General features: G+C 41.8%; 1 protein-coding gene across 1 annotated transcript; it reads right to left on the reverse strand.

Moving 5' to 3' along the window:
* Positions 1-1,559: 1,559 nt before the first annotated feature.
* LOC139731717 (uncharacterized) lies at positions 1,560-20,349 on the reverse strand. Its single transcript, XM_071642597.1, has 3 exons — positions 20,330-20,349; positions 8,802-8,998; positions 1,560-2,549 (listed from the first exon to the last, which is right to left on the reverse strand). Exons 2-3 carry the CDS (start codon positions 8,897-8,899, stop codon positions 1,619-1,621), a joined length of 1,029 nt encoding a protein of 342 aa, XP_071498698.1. The 5' UTR covers positions 8,900-8,998; positions 20,330-20,349; the 3' UTR covers positions 1,560-1,618.
* Positions 20,350-20,818: the final 469 nt, after the last annotated feature.

The following is a 20,818-nucleotide window of genomic DNA, read 5'->3' on the forward strand; positions in this document are numbered from 1 at the left end:
GCACGACCGTCGCGGAAAAGACTTGCGGTTTTCGTACAAAACTAGAAACTGCGTTTAAACGCATCTCTAAAAATCTAGGAAGTGCGTTAGTGTTGAAAGGACTTGCATTATTTTTTATTTCGTGCCCAAAGTTAAAATTTAAATGCAACTCTTAAAATCAAATGCAAGTCCATCAAATCACACGGACCGCTGAAAATATTATTTACGTTTGATAATCATACGAAACTAGGAAACTAAAACTCAATTGCATTTAAACGTAACTCTAAAAATTAAATGCACGTCCATCAAATCACATCACGCAACGCTGTACACTGTATTTAAACGCACAAGCGTTCCAGAAAAGACTTGCGGTTTTCATACGAAACTACAAACTGCGTTTAAACGTATCTCTAAATTCTACGGAAGTGCGTTAGTCTTGAAAAGACTTGCATTATTTTTTTTATTTCGTACGCAAATTCAAAATATCAAACAGAACTTTCGCCGTGACCAAACTTAGTCTGCACTCGCAGGGGAAAGACATCGCAACATTTACACGTTTCAAACTACCAAAACGCATGCTGCTTCACGAAATGTCAATGAAAAAATGGTAACAAATTATTGTTACAGTTCGCTTTGCCGAAGGTTTAAATCTCAGCCCAAAGTTAAATTAGTCCGACAATGGAAAGAGGTATGTTTTTACGAAGATTAGTTAATCCAAAAATAATATGTTGTTTTTGGATTAACAAACTTTTCTTCTTTCTTTTTTTTTTTCAGGCAAGCCCGCGCCGTATACAGAGCGGTACTGTTGCGAATCGGAGTGCGAGAACAATTCATTTTCAGAGTATGGCAATAGAAATTTAAGTAAAACAAATATGGCGACTTATAGGGAAGGAAAATTGTACATATTTCAACTCAGTCAGTACTGAAAAATCTTGTCGACAGAATCAACGAATTCACACGCATATCTTTGCAGCAACGCACTTGAATTTAAATCTCAAAGTTGCACGCAATTTGGGGATTTGCGTTTGATTTTTCAAACAAGTTTAAAACGTAATGCGACTAGAAACGGACCCAGGATTCCCGCTGTCTCAAAATCTCTCTAGAGGTTTGTCCTTCCTAATCCGCGCGAGATTTATGCATGAAATAAAACATTATTGTTGTTAATGTCAGTAGGCATATTTTGCCGGCAAAAGGAGTAAGATTTGGATCGCGATCCGCATCGCGATCCAAATCTTACTCCGTACAGGGGAAATTAGTTTTCCTTTATAAGTCGACAAAATGTTGACTTACGCGTAAGTCGACGTGTTTTGCTCAGTCCCGATTATGTCGACTTATGCGAGGTTGACTGTATTTTCTAAAGAAAGAAGAGTAGGTTATGACATAATTTGATCACCAAAATAAAAGAATGCATTAAAAAACAGAATTCCCACATAAGATATTGCATCACAAGCATCTGGACTTTGTTTCATAAAAACAGAATTCATTTCACACTGTTCAAAGCAGTATTGTTTGATCAAGCAAAGTAGAAAAATTTGGAGGGGGAAAGAGCAAATCAAGACACAAAAGTGATTAAACAACTGTATGCAAAAGGTGGATTAAAATAAGTGTTCCATTTCCAGTAAATTCCTCGAGGCCTGGGTCATGTATACATCATTTCAGCCATAGCAGACATTTTTCGTGGAATGTAGACCATGCTGTCAAAGTAGCCTGCAAGGTCATCCACTGATGTGTCATCAAGGAGACCATCCTCAGCCATCTTGGCCTCCTGGGAGCAGGAATATTCTGGGCGGAGTGGGACACGGGCTTCAACATGGCCTGTGATTTGTGGTATCTTAACTGAGGCTGTACGTTGTCGAGCAGAGTTACAGGGAGCTGCCATGACTTGTCCCTGGGGAATGGGAAAGCAGATGGTGCTACTGGCAAGGGAGTCTTTAGCTGTTGAGTTGTCACGGTATTTCCTAAATGGTAACATGATATTAACGGCTGATGCATCGCTCACAACTTTGTCGTCCTTTTTTTGCACAGCTGCTTTGGTAGCACCACTTTCAGAAGATGATGGCTTCTGAGTGATTTCTTCATCTGTTTCCTCTTTGACCAAAATCTCCCCAGATTCCTCAACAATAGTGGCAAGAGTTCTGAAAGTTGTTAGTTTAGATTTGCAAGAGCTTCCAAATTGGCAATCTCGAATCTCCCTGCCATATTTATTGGCTATGTCCTGTTCTTCAAGATTTAAATCACAGGAATCAATCCATTTTTTGGCACAAGAGCAATTTTCAATGCTGGGAGAAAATCTACCTGATACTTGTCCAAAGTCAGACCACACCTTGCTTAAGCCAGACTCAATTGAGTTTTTACCGAAGGAATTAAATGAGCTACTCCGGATCAATGAACCTTCACAAGTCAATTTTCCAGCATGACAAGTGAATGATGTCTTATATGGGCTCAACCTGTTTCTTGCACTTCTTAGGGTAACAGATTTTCTTGTTTTCTTTGTTGTTTTCACTGGCTGTCTGTACCACTGTGAATCTTCCCGTGCAGTTGTGTCTGGCAACCTGGTTTTTCTTATTGATCTGAAAAAAGAAAAAAAAAAGGAGTATAAGAAAATAGGCAAAAAGAATTTACAAGAGAATGTAGCATTTGTGCAACCATAGAGTTCATTTTGGGGGTAGATATTCTAAAACACACACTGCCTAAGTTGCCAAGTGTCTAACATACAATTAATCAGTTTTGAGTTAACTCAATGTGAACATTGATACAGATGACCTTTCTTTCTTTCTTTTTTTGCAGTTGTTTAGGCATTTCACTCATTTTCAAAGTGACATACTATACATGTAACGCATAAGCTCGCCTGATGTAACAATCTATGGAATTTGTCACTCATGTTCAAACAGAATGTTCAAACAGAATGTTCAAACTTGTGTGGACCAGGTGATCAGAACAGTTTGTCAATTAGCATGTTAAAGGGAGCATCCATTTCATTCTTTTGCACTGAATGTACAATGTATTAACAGACTCTTGTTATCAATATTGCCAAATACCATGCTTGATGCCTGGTGGATGTGCTGGGAAGTAGCATTTATAAGGATTACATATACATGAATAATCCCAACATTACAAATATCTCAGTAAATCAAAAAATGATAGGCAAACTAAAAAATGAACATGCTTGTTGGTACATAATGACCTTTTTCTGCTAATGCGCTAAGGGGAACTCCAAACTGGCTTACTGCCTGTAGCCAGACAACTTTGTTCCCATTGACATACACACACACACACACACAAAAAAAAAAAAAAACTTGCACTTTGAGATGAATATGGCTCTTAGTTCATTATCATCATTATTATTATTATTACTATTATTATTATTACTATTATTATTATTATTATTATTATTATTATTATTATTATTATAAATATCATTACTATTACAGTCTGACCTCTCCTACCCGGATATGTCAGGACCTGCCCTCATCCGGATAAAGAATTTGGCCGGATATGGGAGACTCAATGTTTCATACACACAGTTGTCCACCCAATGGTAGCGACATGTATGCATCACATCCTCCTCAGCTGGGCCCTGTTGCATAAAACCCTTACCGCTGGACTTTCCGCTCCTTTCTAGCGGTAAGTCTTCAAATTAGCGGTAAATTTTATCATCCTTGATGCTGATTGGCTGTGACGCCTAATTTTGATGGTAGTTACCATTGAAATTCAATGGTAAGTTTTATGCAACGGGCCACTGGTCTTCGTTAAAAATTTTCAGACAATTTCACTCAATGAACAATCACCTGTATCGTGCCCTGATTTAATGAAAGTTTTCTGTCATGTTCCTGCGGTGTTTTGGGGTAGTGAACGTCTGAATGCATGTAATTTCTAAGATGAAAATTAGATGTGAATGTATGTTGAATATGTTGGGAATATCTATGTGAGTTTGCATAGGAATATTGTTTGAGACTGAAATCCCATTCCAGGCCTCGAAATAGGATTTTGGAGGGGCAAGGCCATTTAGAAAAGGGCACTTTTTCCAAGAGGCCAGGGCACTTAAGTCAGTCAGAGGGGCACCAAGGCCACATTGGAAAGGGCATGTTTGGTGTTTATGAAAAAAGAAAGAAGAAAAACAAACCGAGAAAAACAAACAAACACACACACACACACACACACACAAAGTGTAACACACAACAAAAACCTCTTCCCTACAGCTGTAACACATTCCCGATCTCCGCGTTTCTATCAGGTGAAACAACATTTTTTAAAACAGGAATAAAACAACAGTAGGTATTGATTGAAACTCGACACCCTTTCAGGCCAGCCAGGCTGCCATGAAACTTCAAAGCAATTTCCGACAGCTGGCTGGCAAAACCACAAGGCAAAGGAATTTGCGTGCGCGTGTAGATTGCTATGATTAGTCTGTGACAGACAGTTCATGACCTCCAAGAATGCGCCAGTACGCGCGGTTTCTTCTGTTGATTGGTCTCTCTCTCTCCACCCCTCCCCATTCCCCAGTCTGGCACACCTTGGCATCGTGGGATTTTTCTTTTTTCTTGGTGAACTTGGAGTTCACTCTTTACTACTCTATCTGAATATGCGCTGCCTAGCTAGTACATACTCGCTGATCGCGGCCGCTGCGCTGCGGAGGCAGTCGGGACGGTAAAAGCCGGTTGGGCGTACATGTACGTACACGTTGTCTCGTATCTCGGAAAGATACTTTGAGTTTGAATCAGATACATCGGGACGCGAGTGAACTGAAGGTATGATATTTGAGATCAGGAAAGTAGTTCAAGCTTATTAAAGAGACTTTGAGAAAGGGCATATCATACGTCATTAATAATAACTTTCATTCTAAAAGGGCACCACGGCCCCAAGAAAAAGGGCACACTTTTTTTTGGCCGTAACTTTGATCAAAAAACAAAAGGCATTGCGGCCAACGAGAGGGGCACCGACGGCCATGGCCGTCGGTGGCCGTCGGTTAATTCGAGGCCTGCCATTCTCCCCCATAATTTAGATTGAAAAAAAAAAAAATCAATAACCGAGACTGCATCCGGATAATAGAGAGATCCGGATAAAGAGAGGCCAGATAGGAGAGGTCGGACTGTATTACAATCTAAACATTGTTCACATTCCAAATTCAGCATACTGTAGTGCTGCAAATTCACATGTATACATATGTACCAGTTACCTTCTTATAGACGGCAGCCAATTGGCATGAAACTTTGCAAAAACATGCCTGTGACACACCAGAGTGTGGTCCCATAGATCAAACACACTCAAAATGGAAATTTCACACATGTGGAAATCAAACCAGACAGGATGTTAACAATGTAAAAAAAAAGAAAAGAAAAGAAACTAGAAATGCTACTATGGCGACTAATGCCTCTGCCATAATGCATGGTTCTCCCAATTGGTCTATGGTACACTTTGATGTGTGATAAGTGAATATAATTGGCAAAATACTAAAATGACGTGTTTCGTCACAAATGTGTTGAATGCAGGCCTCGAAATAGGATTTTGGAGGGGCAAGGCCATTTAGAAAAGGGCACTTTTTCCAAGAGGCCAGGGCACTTAAGTCAGTCAGAGGGGCACCAAGGCCACATTGGAAAGGGCATGTTTGGTGTTTATGAAAAAAGAAAGAAGAAAAACAAACCGAGAAAAACAAACAAACACACACACACACACACACACACAAAGTGTAACACACAACAAAAACCTCTTCCCTACAGCTGTAACACATTCCCGATCTCCGCGTTTCTATCAGGTGAAACAACATTTTTTAAAACAGGAATAAAACAACAGTAGGTATTGATTGAAACTCGACACCCTTTCAGGCCAGCCAGGCTGCCATGAAACTTCAAAGCAATTTCCGACAGCTGGCTGGCAAAACCACAAGGCAAAGGAATTTGCGTGCGCGTGTAGATTGCTATGATTAGTCTGTGACAGACAGTTCATGACCTCCAGGAATGCGCCAGTACGCGCGGTTTCTTCTGTTGATTGGTCTCTCTCTCTCCACCCCTCCCCATTCCCCAGTCTGGCACACCTTGGCATCGTGGGATTTTTCTTTTTTCTTGGTGAACTTGGAGTTCACTCTTTACTACTCTATCTGAATATGCGCTGCCTAGCTAGTACATACTCGCTGATCGCGGCCGCTGCGCTGCGGAGGCAGTCGGGACGGTAAAAGCCGGTTGGGCGTACATGTACGTACACGTTGTCTCGTATCTCGGAAAGATACTTTGAGTTTGAATCAGATACATCGGGACGCGAGTGAACTGAAGGTATGATATTTGAGATCAGGAAAGTAGTTCAAGCTTATTAAAGAGACTTTGAGAAAGGGCATATCATACGTCATAAATAATAACTTTCATTCTAAAAGGGCACCACGGCCCCAAGAAAAAGGGCACACTTTTTTTTGGCCGTAACTTTGATCAAAAAACAAAAGGCATTGCGGCCAACGAGAGGGGCACCGACGGCCATGGCCGTCGGTGGCCGTCGGTTAATTCGAGGCCTGTGAATGTTCATTTTCCTTCAGCTACAGTGTAGGTTTCATTGGATGAATGGCTACACTGTATATTGTCTAAGAGAGCAGCTCCTGGACCGGCATTGGGAATTTGCAGATTTTTCATGACTTTTGACCCTTCTATAAGTTTAAATGCATTTAGTAATTTAAAAGATATGGAGACAAAGTGTAATTTCAGTATTAGATAGTACAATTTTTGCATTTTAACCTGTCCTTTGACCTTGACCTTTGACCCAATGACCCTAAAGTCCCCAAAAGAATCACTATCTGTTTATCAGGCAGAATATGCATATATGTACTAAGTATATGAGAGGAAGAAAATTTAGCATTCTCACTTGACCTTTGACCTTTGGGCAAAAAACTTTCCCAGATAATCTCTATTACATGTACACGCTAAGTTTCTAGAAAAAAAAATCCTGCAGGCATTGAGGGAAATAGTGAAATTTTGAGGAGTAGACCTTGACCTTTGGCCCCTGACCTTTAACCCCATGACCCCAAAATTCCCTAGTACCATCAATGCCTAGTACCATCAATGCCTGTTAATACAATGTACATGTATTAGTTCCATGAAGATACCTTGAACCATTTTCAGGATATGGAGAAAAAGTGAAATTTTAACATTTTCACTTGACCTTTGACCTCGAGGTCTGAAAATCTCTCTAGAGAATCTTTATGGGATAGTACATGCATACACTGAGTTTCAAGAAAATACCTTCAGGCATTGTACAGATATGGGGGAAATAGTGAAATTTTGAGCATTTGACCTTGACCTTTGACCTTGAGCATATGCACCCAAAGTTGATGAGCACAATTTTGCCCACTCATACTTGTACATATCTAAATACATGCCAAGTTTCATTAAAGGACAAGTTCACCTTCATAAACATAAGGATTGAGAGAATGCAACAATATCAGTAGAACACATCAGTGAAAGTTTGAGGAAAATTGGACAATCGATGCAAAAGTTATGAATTTTTAAAATTTTTGTGTTGGAACCGCTGGATGAGGAGACTACTACAGCTTGTGAGTCATATGCGTACAACAGTATAAGAAAATGTAAAAGAAAATTCAACAAATTTTCATTTTTTTCGCATAATAAAAGAGCTCTTGACTTGCCTCTTTCTAAAGGCAGGGGGAATAATATTGCCCATAACATTTGTCGGTAACGAGTCAGGGGAATGTATACTTTTTTCAAAAGATGGAATTTTGTGAAATTCTCTTTATATTTTCCTTATATTGTTGTACGCAAGTTATTCATACACTGCAGTAGTCTTCTCATCCAGCGGTTGCTGCACAAAAATTTTAAAAATTCATAACTTTTGAACGGATTGTCTGATTTTCCTCAGACTTTCAATGATGTGTTCTACTAATATTGCTACATTCTCTCAATCCTTATGTTTATAAAGGTGAACTTGTCCTTTAAATACCTCAATGGTTTTTTAGTTATAATGCTATCCATAAAATTGACTACGGACAGAAGGACGGACAACCTGAAAACATAATGCCTCTGCAGCGACACTTCGTGGCGGAGGCATTAAAGAAAAAAAGAATTCACAGGACCTACACTTCGACAATAAGTATAAAGTTGAACTACATTGTATGCTCTCTTCTGCAACTTGAACATGAAATTTGTGTTTCTCAACTTGGTCAACTGTCCTCTATTGAAAAGATACAGGTATAACTTAAGATATTGCAAGTGAATTTCTAGACACACATAAAGGGCTTTTTACACTTGCAAATTTTTGCCTAGTCCCGTACCAACGGTAGAGCTACAATGTAAGGGGGGGGGGGGGGGGGGGGGGGGCCTTAGCCCCACTGTTGGTACCGGACTTTCCTTCGCCCACTTTCTGTTTACATTTGTTTTTGCCAAAGTGGGCCAGCCCCACCGATAGTCCCGTACTATCTGGCCCTGCAAAATAGCAGGGTTAACACCGCAATTGCTGTGCCAAGCAAGCGAGTGTAAACAGAACGAAAAAATAGTCCGGGGCTAAGCGACGGAGACGAAGTCCGACCCCCACTCACCAATCAGAAACGAGATGATCAAGTGCTGCCGGTGCGTGCGTGTACGTGTATAGTGCACAGCGTAATCATGAATATTCATGTGGATTGGAAAGTACCGGACTAAGAAATACGAGTGTAAAAAGGTCAATTTTCTCCTTAGCCCCGGACAAGAGCTTTAATAGTACAGGACTTGTTGGCGAGTGTAAAAAGCTGAAAGAATTGGTACGGGACTAACGATAGTCCTGGGTCAGAGAAAGTACGGGGTTAAGAAACACAACGTAAAAAGGGCTTAAGTGTACTGGAAAATAAATACCGTTCTGGATCCATCTTGAGCTTTTTGAACATGCCATGAAGATAGTCATCCCAGTCATCTTCTTGTGGAGGACTACAGCAAGTCTTTTCTGATGCCATTATTACTGAACAGCAGTGAGACCAAGAGCACCACCAGGGAAACAAATGGGAGGGAAGGGCGTAGAAAACCAAGGGGTTTTTCACTTCCTCAGATGCACTCTGTGAATGTAAGCATTAAAAAAATAAAAGTCATGTACAGAATTCTACATGAAGAACATTGGACTAAGGAGATTATTTACATACAAACAAAAATTGTCATCACTCATTGGATTGTTTGTGTGCAATCAATTGATCAGGAACGACACTATCGATTATGCCAGTACAAAATAGTCTCCAAATCAGCCCCTTGTTAGAATTTCAGGAATCAACTCTGCACTGTCATGGAATTATTCATTACACTGAATTACAAACTTTATTTCTTCTTTTGATAGACCCTATTCACTTTCATTCGAATGTTCTATTTGTTAGGAGAGAAAGAGAATAGGGAGGTATTCTCACAGAGAGCAAGGGGTAAAGACGGATGACACACTGCATTACTCTATACGCCAATATTTTCGCGTAGAGATATTTTCGCGAATCACGGTATCAGTGGCATTTTCCCGTGTTGTTAAATTCGCGATTGATACTAGTAGTAGTAGGGTTTACTGCCAAGCCCGAGAAACACGTTCAAACACTTGCCAACGTACTCGTAACGTTTTTCCATTTGCATTGTGACTTCCCAAACATGACAATAGAAAAGACACGGTAGAAGATTTATAAAATGAAACAATTACGAGAACTTGCAGTGAGACACTCACACACAACATTCACAAGTACCAACCAAATGTTGCAACAAATAGATGTAGACAACAAAGTTTCAGAGCTGCGCTAGCGAAAGTTTTACATGCATCCCTTGGCCTCACCACGGTGCTCGGAGCCGGTGTTCGTTCGCGTACAAGTAGGGTAATGTAGCACGTAACTGCGACCAGCAGCCCCATACGCATATCGCATAATGGGGCTGCAGACTGTAGCATTCAGGATCATGACAGGGTAGTATCGTGGACAAATATCAACTTGAAATCGAAAAATTTCTTCAATTTGAAGACTTACCAGTAAAGGTGAAGTGCAAAGTATTGACAATAGGGTTCGTGCAACGCTTGGTTCTGCCAATAGTCCCTTTCTATTCGAATTGATGACTTAATGTGACTCGGTCCAGAGGAACCTGGGAGAGCTACACTGAATTGATCGCCAGCTCATGCTCACACAGACATCTTATCCAGTCAATGGATTTGAAATTTGTGCGCATGTGATGTGTGCACATGCGCTGGCTGTCAATTTAGTGTGGCTCTCAAGCTCTCCCAGGTTCCTCTCGACTGAGTCACATTAAGTCATCAATTCGAACAGAAAGGGACTACTGGCAGAACCAAACGTTGCACGAACCTTGTTGTCAATACTTCAACCTCCCTGGTAAAGTCTTCAAAGTGAAGAAATTTTCGATTTTAAGTTGATATTTGTCTGCGATACTACCCTGTCATGATTCTAAATGCTACAGTCCGCAGCCCCGGTACGCTATGCGTATGGGGCTGCTGCGCTGGTCGCAATTACGTAGCACTGAGATCGCACATGTTTAGCATTGTACTGCACTTCCACAATCGGTCGCACCGTAGCGTACGTACTAGTAGGATAGTATGTGTACGTACTGGCCGGTGTAACAGCCGCATTGGTCCGGCCAGCATTGGATGCATTTTGTCATCAATTTGTACATAAGGTATGACGGGGTAATATTTTCGCGTGTTTTTAATTTCACGATCAGCCCGAAACTCGCGAAAATAAAACCCTCGTGAAAATAACAGCATATACAGTATACCCCTTTCATATTGGCCAAAACCACGGCACGTCCTCCAGAGGACGTGCCGTGTTCATCCCAGACCACTGTCAATATGAAAGCTCGACTCGACGTGAACACAGCACGCAGAGTGGATGAACACGGCGTGAAGTTCATGCTAGACGCTGCCAATATGAACGGACATGGCATAAAACCGGAACCGGAAATCTCAGATAAACACAACCGCAAGCGCGCTAGTATGTGTGCAGTTACACATGTGTGCTTTGTCAACGTACAATGATCGTTTATCTATCATATATTGTATGGCATTGCAAATTGTTTGCCGACTTGCAGAGGTATCAAATTTGTAAGAACAACAAATTATTGAATACCAGGTAATACAAAAAAATACAGCTGTAGTATGTGTTGACTACAAAATATTATAGTTTATGTCTTGTTTATGTCTAAACAATTTTTACATTCATTTCACGTGTAAAACTGCAAGGCAATGAAGTGTGCCTGCTTAGAATTGGGTCAGTCTGCGCTATGTACTGATGACTGCCATCAGTGGCTATACAAAGGCCTACACTGTACTACTGATTGCTGTCAGCTGTAAAATGTACGTGTATGTATTGTTGTAATGCATTTGGAAAAATTCGTGGATTTGGCATTTTGGTGGACTGGCAGACTGTCGCTTTCATGAAAAAAGCGCGGGAAGCTGGCCGCAAGTAATCACAGGACCGTGTCCCAAGCGGGTTGCTATGGAAACGTGTGCCGAGTTCGTGCCGTGTTCGAGGTCAATATGAAAGGGTACCACGGGCTGTACCTCGTGTTTACATAAGGATTTGGGAGGGCAGTCACGCTGTGTTCATCCCAGACTCGAGTCTGGCGTGACATCCGAGGATGCCAATATAAAATGGGTAGTAGATGCTTGAGAAGAATCTAGACTTGCAGGAAGTTTATAGTACAGAGATTTGAGTACGACAACAAAGCAAATCACCTCATTTACACTAACAGCGGGATTTCTTGTGAGAAATGTGTGTAATGAATGATCTTTTTGAGATCTGAACACTGTAGGTGGCTGATTTTGAGACTATAATCAGAAGGATGATAAGTGAACAGGGAGCCCCATGAGCATCTTGCTCCAAGGGCCTAATGATAGGGAGTTTGACGGAAAATAGATTTCTTTGCAGCAACCCAATAAATTTGGTATCAACAAAAAGCATGTCAAAAAAGAAACAGAATGGTGTTTAAATCACCTTTATATCTCCAAATTTGACTGAGATACGCAGGTTTCAATATTTTTTGGTATGACAATTCATTCTGTAAAGTTTAACAGTGGAATGATGAGTATCCATGTGTTGTTCGCCTGTGTATTGTATTATTCTTTGACTCTTTCTACTTACAACTAATATCTGTTACACAAAGCTTGTCAAAAAGGAAATACCGTATACAAGTGTGTGAACAATCTATGAAGGTAGGTTATTACCAGCCTTCAAGCTATTCCCCCCCCCCATATAACAGAGATTCAAAGAAATAACAAACAAAATAAAGCAAAACAAAAACACAGATCATGAGCTTTGTGAGCAATACCCCCATCTAAAGCCAAAAATAAGAAATAATAAAAAAATAGCCATGATCATTGTATGACATACGTACAACTGTATATGCAATCCATTTCAAAACCTACTCCAAATACAAACTCATTAATGAAGACAAATCAAAATCTGCCCATCATTTTGATGATATAAATCAAGTATAACCGCATGGCAGCCCTAACCACACCGACACGTTCCTGGTTACAGCGCCCAGGGATACGGTAGCAGTGGCCCAAACACTTTGTGTTTGGACCGCATGCTGCATGCCAGTGCGGTATATCCCAAGATGGACAAAAATATCAAAATTGGCAAGTGGACAATTTGTTTTTCATCGCGAAATCGCAGCTTAGCACAAATACTACACGAACAGCAACACGGTGCTTCATGCTCAGAAAACTTCAGACTATCATAACCTCGGCTACTACAATGTACTTTTCCATATCTTTTTCCACTTTCTAGATATAGATTTTGGATGATTTCCAACAGAATTTTGGGTGTAAAATGGGTGCAAAAGTCTCATCAAAACAATCTTTTGATTTTCATGGTGAAAATGAAGACAATTTATGCTGCGAGTGGTATCATTCAAAAGTGCAATGTCTCAAGTACACGATGCATTTCGTAACACGTTTGAAGGGTATCCCTACAGAACATGGTATGACACCAAAGTTCACAGGTCTAGCAGAACATTTCCCAAAATGGTGACCTCCACGCAACGGAGACATCGCACAAATCGCCAACATCAAGTATTTTCAAAGTTTCTTTTTTCAGCTTTTGCGAACTACATTGTAATTTCGTAAAAACTTATATAATATTTGAAAATTTCAACTCCTTGCCTTGGCTGCCTGAGGATGAATTTAGGGAACCCTCATCCAGTTGCTGAACAGGCTTTGATGAGAAGCACCATAGAAGTAGAAGTAGAAGAAGTAGAATTAAGAAGGTAAAAGATGAAGAAATATGGATGTTACAACAGATTATCATTACCTGGTTTTCATGCGTTAGCAGATATGAATGCGCGAAATGGCAATCCGTCGAACTCCCTACCACGTACTGATGTCAATGAGCACCCCAGCCATGCCCATGAGGCACGAGGAGGAAGGATCCTTATGAGCCGGGACCGGCCACAGGAACCCCCCTGGCCTAGGCTATAACAATGAGCGGGTTTCCAAGACAGAGATGCCAAGTTTTAAAAATGTTTATGCATGAGATTTTCATGACTCAGCGTGTTTTGGCCGGTGCATGTGCGCGAGTGAGGGAGCGAAGCAACCGAGCGGGGGGAGGGTGTGGGGGAAGGGTGTGGGAGGGGGTGTCCCCCCCCCCCCACCCCCGCGGTAGGGAGCTTTTACAATTTTTAGCTCTTAATGGTGCGATCTGGTGCATACTTAAGTGACTATTTTTACTTAGTTTGAAAGACAAAAGGGAAATATACCTTCAATTGCACCTATCACTTGAGCTGTGCTCCCGATGCATGAGAAAAATGAGTGCCATGCTTGAGATCATGAGACGGACCCTAAATGCGCAAGTCTCACGCAGAATGCTTGAGACTTGATAGCTCTGCCCAGAACGATATGGATATCTTGGGCCCTACCATGATCGCCATACAAAATATACCGGTAATGGAATATGCATGCACCGTTTGGGACCCTTTCACTCTAGACAATATTACACAAGCTCGAGAGGGTGCAACATCGCTATGCTCATTTCATCTGCAATGACTACAGACGAACAAGCAGTGCTGCAGCCATGCTTCACCAGATACATTGGCCTACACTTCAAGAGCGCAGGGCTCAATTCAAAGTACAGTGTAGTAATGCTGTACCGCATCATATACTGTAAAAGTGGTTTCTTTCGCGTACAGAAACTTTCGCGGTTTCCATCAGTGCCGACTTTTTTGCATGTGTTTAAATTCGCGGTCTGTAATGATAGCGTTGTAAGAAGCGACGAGTTCCTAACATTTTCGCGTGATGTTAAATTCGCGGTTCAACCTCAAAGCGCAAAAATAAAACCACCGCGAAAGAAACCACTGCGAAAGAAACCACTTTTACAGTACTCACTCACTGACATACGCCCTTCTTCATCAACATCACTCCGCGGACATTCTCACAAGCTCTCTATTCCATATGCACGAACTGTAGGCTAAAAAGGACATCATTCTTCCCAGACACAATCAGACTGTGGAATGCTCTGCCCCAGGATACCTTCAACTGTACCTCTTTAGCTCAATTTAAGCAAGTGGTGCAGGATATTCAACTCCGCTATATAAGGGAATGGAGTGTTTTTAGCTGCACTGTAGAAAATGTAGTTATTTTAACCTGCACTGTACATAAACATGTCCACACCATGCCTGCCAACAGTATGACAATACACCAAAGGTGGACTGTACTGAACAGGAAGAAGAGGAAGAAGAAAACAATATCGGGGCGCCAGTGTACTTTCGCACCTGTTTGTCAAATAATCTCCAAACATGCACAAACTCACCTTTGTTATTCATAATCTAAAATCCATGCATCTGGGTCTCAAAAGTTGAACAGATGTTAAGTTTTAATGCTGTTAGTACAGACAAGTGTCGGAAAATCATTGGAAAATCTTGATCGCTTGAAATGCTGCTCTGTACACATGCACAGTACGAATACGTTCAGCGCCACACTAAAGGTCAATCATTTGGTCTGAATGTAGCCACTCAGCGGCTTTTTCTATGGTGTCGTTGAAAAGCAACAATTGTTTTTCTCTCCTTTCCTTGCATTAGTACTTGTAGCTTCAAAGTGGTTGAGCATGTGCGCAAGTGTGTGCTGCCACTTATATCTTTCTCTTTCTTTTCTATTTTTTTGTCTTTCATTTTCAGGTTGAAGCTATGCTCTAGCTAAATTTCCCTTTCCTTCCTATCAATTATTTCTTTGTGGTTTTCCTCTTGTTTAAATTTCTCAATTTTCTATTTAACTGTTGCTTTCTGCCTAATTGTTCTTTGTTTCCTTCATGGGTTGTTTTCTCCCTCCAACTACAAGGGTCTTTCCTTTCTATCCTCTCCAATATCTTTCTTTTTAATGTGTCTTTTTAACAAACCCTTTTCTCTATTTCCTTTTCAACCTGTATAATTCTGTCTTTCCTTCCTATTTATCTTTTGCTTTCATCCTAAGGAAAATAGAAAAAAAAACTTTTGCTTTCATCCAGTTTTGATTCATCTCTCATTCTATTATTCTACCTATTATTGCTTTTTTGTTTTCAATCTATATCTCTTATATCTCTGTCTTATAACCCCATTTTTTTACAATCATCTTTCAATCACATACATATAACACACACACCCTCACAGATACGCACGCATGCGCCTGCACACACACACACACACAACACCAACATCCCCAATCAATCCATCGCTCCCGCAACTCGGTGTAAGCTGAGAGAAAGGCAGAAAAAGTATCCTACATGTATTATCTTTTCCAAGATACCATACAAGAACTTGCTCTGATCGCTATGAGACAGCTACATTTAGATCAATCGCGGTGCACGCTGCCATGAATGTGTGTAGGCTACACCGTGCTGCGCTAGCGCCCTGTCTGCTCTGTGCAACGCAATTATTCAGAGCGAAACAAACTAGCTATATAGCTGCAACCGTCATAATCCGACAAGTGTACAAGTGTCAAAACGGTCAACTGAAAATTCCTTTTATGGCCTTGAATCTCACTCAGATGCAAATATTCCAACCTGTTGGACTTTTAGAGTGAGTTTGTGCATGTTTGGAGATCATTTGACAAACAGATGCGAAAGTACACGGCACTAGCGCCCAATAATATCAGTAAATTTTAGATTTAAATCACTTGAAAGTGCCCCCCCCCCCCCCGAAAAAAGTGTGTTTTTTCTCTTTTTTGTCGCTCGGCCCACGGCCTACTATACTAGCTAATAACACATCTAGTAAATACCATTACAGATTAGGAGGGGATTCCATTCCATGAAGCCACACATAATAGGGGTCTAGAAAGTAGTTAAGTAGTGTTCGTACAATTAAGTTAGTACTGTAGTAGGGTGTACTAGTAGTCTCCGCTCCGCCGAATTAAAGCCAAAACATAGTTCTGGTACGCCTGCAAAAGTAGTCAAATTTCACTCCCAAATGTGCACATATGACTAAGAAATGTGTGGAATAATGCTGCAATAACAAGATATTCGATGGGTAACGACGAAAATGTGAAATGATAACCAAAAAGGTTCGCCGGAGTCGCAGTCTTAGAACTTACCCGATCGTGGTCAGGCTAAACTCGGACTAGGGGACAACTCGGCCTCACTTTGACGGCGGGACGAGTTGTCCCTCTGGATTGTACTTTCTACAGTGTTGTAGGCAAGCATGGTGTCACCGGACACCATGGTATTACCGGACACGCACATTTCTGCATACTAATGACATTCTGTATGCGCGAGACTTCGTAGATTAGCCTTACAGAACTTTGAGTGGACCGAAATAGAAAAAAACGTGGCATAAAAATGTAAAAACACAAAGAAATTCACATTTTACCTCAAATTTATAGTTGAGTGACCCGCACCTCGTCATAGTTATTTATTTATGCTATTTGAATCACATTTCACGACTGAAATTCTATGAAATCCCATTCACATACAGGAAAAATGCTGAAGATTCCAATAGATCCAAAAGTTCACTGATCGATATCGGAAATTTGTAGCTACATTTTGTATCGCCTCAAACATGAACGATGCGGAATAGGTGTGCGCTAAGGGGCCCGCAACTCGTCACCCATGCGTGCAGCTCCCATAGACAAAGCACGTAAACTAGTTCGCAAGTAGAGTCTAACCAGTTGTCGATTTCTCACAAGGTTTTATTGCGTGAAATGTTCGAAATGTTCAATACAGACATTTTACCATAAAATAAGACATTATTTTGAGCCTCATTTGCCGGTTTTTACTTTGTCATTCGCTCAGTGAGAATGTGTACGGTGATTTGTGGGATGAATTGTGATTCTGGTGCAAGGACTAGGTGCGAAAGATGTCGATTATTTCATTGTGAAAATCGTGTCCGGTAATACAATGCGATTTTGCACCGCCCAAAAAGACAACTTTTTTAGAGGGGTATGTTTGAAGCATATTTTCTAAAAACTGGAGTAAACAATTGACATAAGTTGGCTGAATTTGTAATTTCCAGGCAGGAGTCTGTGAATAAGTGATGTTATTTTTATCCGAAATTTCATCTTCTGAGTATGGAATTCAAAGTCACGAATAAAAGCATCCGGTAATTGGATCTACCACGGAGCGGTCTGTAGCGCTTCGCGTTCTGGCTAGTCACCATAGTTACGTACGGTCCGAGTTGATACCCAAAGACGCTTAACTGAAAAGACAGGAAAGTGCGCGCTAATCCTGTAAAGGCTGTACAAAACAAATGGACAGCGCGCGGTCCTCAAGCGTACACACACATCACCTGAGACGCGCTATCTTTGAAGTTGTTGTTTATCAAGCGTCTTTGATTGTCTTTTCAGTATGGTGCTCACGAACTGCGTGTAAATTGTCTGAAATAGGGCCGAGTTTTCCCTGAGAGCGAGTTTGGTAAGTCTGGATCCCTCTGGAATAAAAGTTGGTAGGCCTTATGCCATATATCAGTCCGGGAAACCCGCTCATGAGGACCGCTCCTGCGTACGAGGACTGCCCTGCCTCATGAGGACCGCCCCCACGCCTCATGAGGCCCGGGGGGGGGGGGGGGGGGGGGGGGGAACGCCTCATGAGGCCCCCTATTCACTTCTATTCATCTCACATCTGACGTATAAATTGTCGCAACTTTGCACAGTGATTTTTTGTTACACACTCATGTCCACTATCCATGATGAAAAGAAGAAAAAATCCTATCTGTTTTTTTTTTGCAAAAATCGAGTTTTAATCAACCGATGCAGAGAGCCCATCAAAACACGGGCGCCAGAGTGTTCGCACAATGCAAGACTGCCGCACCTAGCGGCCTGATCCGACTTGTCAGATCAGGCCGCTAGGTGGCCTCATGAGGCATGGGGCGGTCCTCATGAGGCGTGGGGGCGGTCCTCATGAGGCGGGGCAGTCCTCGTACGCGGGAGCGGTCCTCATGAGCGGGTTTCCCAGACTGATATAGGGCTAGGCCCTAGAGGGCCTACCGCTTACCGAATACCGGCTTAGTTAGACCCTATATTTTTAATCTCAAAATAGAAGGTAATTTTAGACCCTACTACAAAACAACTCATCATCCCGGCAAATCGCGTCAGTCAGGTAAGTTTCTTGGTAGGCCTAGACTCTTTAACGTTAGACTTTAGTCTTTCGATATCAGTCCGGGAAACCCGCTCATGAGGACCGCCCCCGCGTACGAGGATGGTCCCTCCTCATGAGGACCTCCCCCCTCCTCATGAGGCCCCCCGGGGAACGCCTCATGAGGCCCCCCCTTCACTTCTTATTCATCTCACATCTGACGTATAAATTGTCGCAACTTTGCACGGTGATTTTTTGTTACACACACATGTCCACTATCCATGATGAAAAGAAGAAAAAATCCTGTCTGTTTTTTTTTTTTTAAATCGAGTTTTAATCACCCGATGCAGAGCGCCCATCAAAACACGGGCGCCAGCGCGTTCGCACAATGCAAGACTGCCGCACCTAGCGGCCTGATCCGACTAAATATTTTCGATGCTTTTTTCTGCGGCTCTCACCTCTCCGCGCACGAATTAGCCTCGTGAAGCTGAAGTCTGACATCTTTTTACACAAATTCGTAACGAGAAAAATTAAATCAGTACTAACCTGATCTTGTCCATATATTCCAAATTACTATTCCACACTGATAGAGTAGGTGGGTAGATGACATACTCCAGTTTGTTAGCAAAATAATCACTTTGTAGGTATGACGAGTTCACTTTCTTCGTCAATTCCGCCCACGATTCCGCCGCCCGCTTACCGTTTGGGCGCTTTCTCTGGAATCATCCCGCGACGCGACGTACGTCGCATCACATCACGCATCCAGCACATACCAGTCTGGTACTTAGTATGTGCTGGATGCGTGATGTATGCGACGTACGTCGCGTCGCGGGATGATTCCAGAAAAAGCGCCCAAACGGCGGAATCGTGGGCGGAATTGACGAAGAAAGTGAACTCGTCATACCTACAAAGTGATTATTTTGCTAACAAACTGGAGTATGTCATCTACCCACCTACTCTATCAGTGTGGAATAGTAATTTGGAATAGGATCTATATGGACAAGATCAGGTTAGTACTGATTTAATTTTTCTCGTTACGAATTTGTGTAAAAAGATGTCAGACTTCAGCTTCACGAGGCTAATTCGTGCGCGGAGAGGTGAGAGCCGCAGAAAAAAGCATCGAAAATATTTAGTCGGATCAGGCCGCTAGGTGCGGCAGTCTTACATTGTGCGAACGCGTTGGCGCCCGTGTTTTGATGGGCGCTCTGCATCGGGTGATTAAAACTCGATTTAAAAAAAAAAAACAGACAGGATTTTTTCTTCTTTTCATCATGGATAGTGGACATGTGTGTGTAACAAAAAATCACCGTGCAAAGTTGCGACAATTTATACGTCAGATGTGAGATGAATAAGAAGTGAAGGGGGGGCCTCATGAGGCGTTCCCCGGGGGGCCTCATGAGGAGGGGGGAGGTCCTCATGAGGAGGGACCATCCTCGTACGCGGGGGCGGTCCTCATGAGCGGGTTTCCCGGACTGATATAGCTATTGCAAGCAAGAAACGGCGCTGTAACGGTGCCAGACGGGTTCTCAAACCCTTACCAAAACCATGTTTTCACTTTAATCCCCGACGCGACGCGACGACAAGCAAGATAGGCACCTTAAACTACAGTACAGCTAACCCCCTACCTACTTCATGACTTTAATACTTTATGTTTTATAGGCCTACTTTTTATAACTGCTGCTTTCACTCATTACTCACGGCACGCACAGACATACGGACACACACGGGACATGCAGTAGTCACAGACCGATCTTCCATAGCAATAGGATCCAGAGTAGTCGTCAACCGTGTAACTTTTTAGTGGGAAAATTGGACTCGTTCGACATGAAATACTCAAGTTAACGTAATAGGCGATAGGAGAAACAATAGAGTTAACAGTGAAGTTACCTTTCAATCCTGATCTTGAGTACTTGGAAGTTACTAAACAAGAAGGAGAAAAATCACAACGTGTCGACAATGACACAGCTCAGGCAGGTTGTGAAATATACACGCCATGTTTGTTATGGTTACTTTAATGCGCATGCGTAAAATACGTCATGGTTTGTCATCCCTAAATAAATCATCACCAGCCGCTGCGTTGAACTTGCGTTGAACAACAGAAGCTTCTATGGCTAAATTTTGGGTGAGTCCAATAGTAATTGGGGAGACAAACGTTTCACTTTAGACGTATTTAAAAATTTTGGATACTTAGTAAATTGTTATGGACAGTTTTTATTTGCTATATTTATTTCATTACTAATGGTAATTTGTAGGGTGAAAATTACGGGACATAGACTTGAGCTGAAAGATTCAATTTGTAGTAAACTTACCTATTGATAAATCATTGCGGCTGCACCACGTGATGACAACAAAGCATCCATGTGTTTTCTCCACTCG

The sequence above is a fragment of the Diadema antillarum genome, unplaced genomic scaffold (assembly GCF_040938485.1).
Source record: "Diadema antillarum isolate AM-2024a unplaced genomic scaffold, OU_Dant_1.0 seq00000383_RagTag, whole genome shotgun sequence".
NCBI classification, from domain to species: domain Eukaryota; kingdom Metazoa; phylum Echinodermata; class Echinoidea; order Diadematoida; family Diadematidae; genus Diadema; species Diadema antillarum.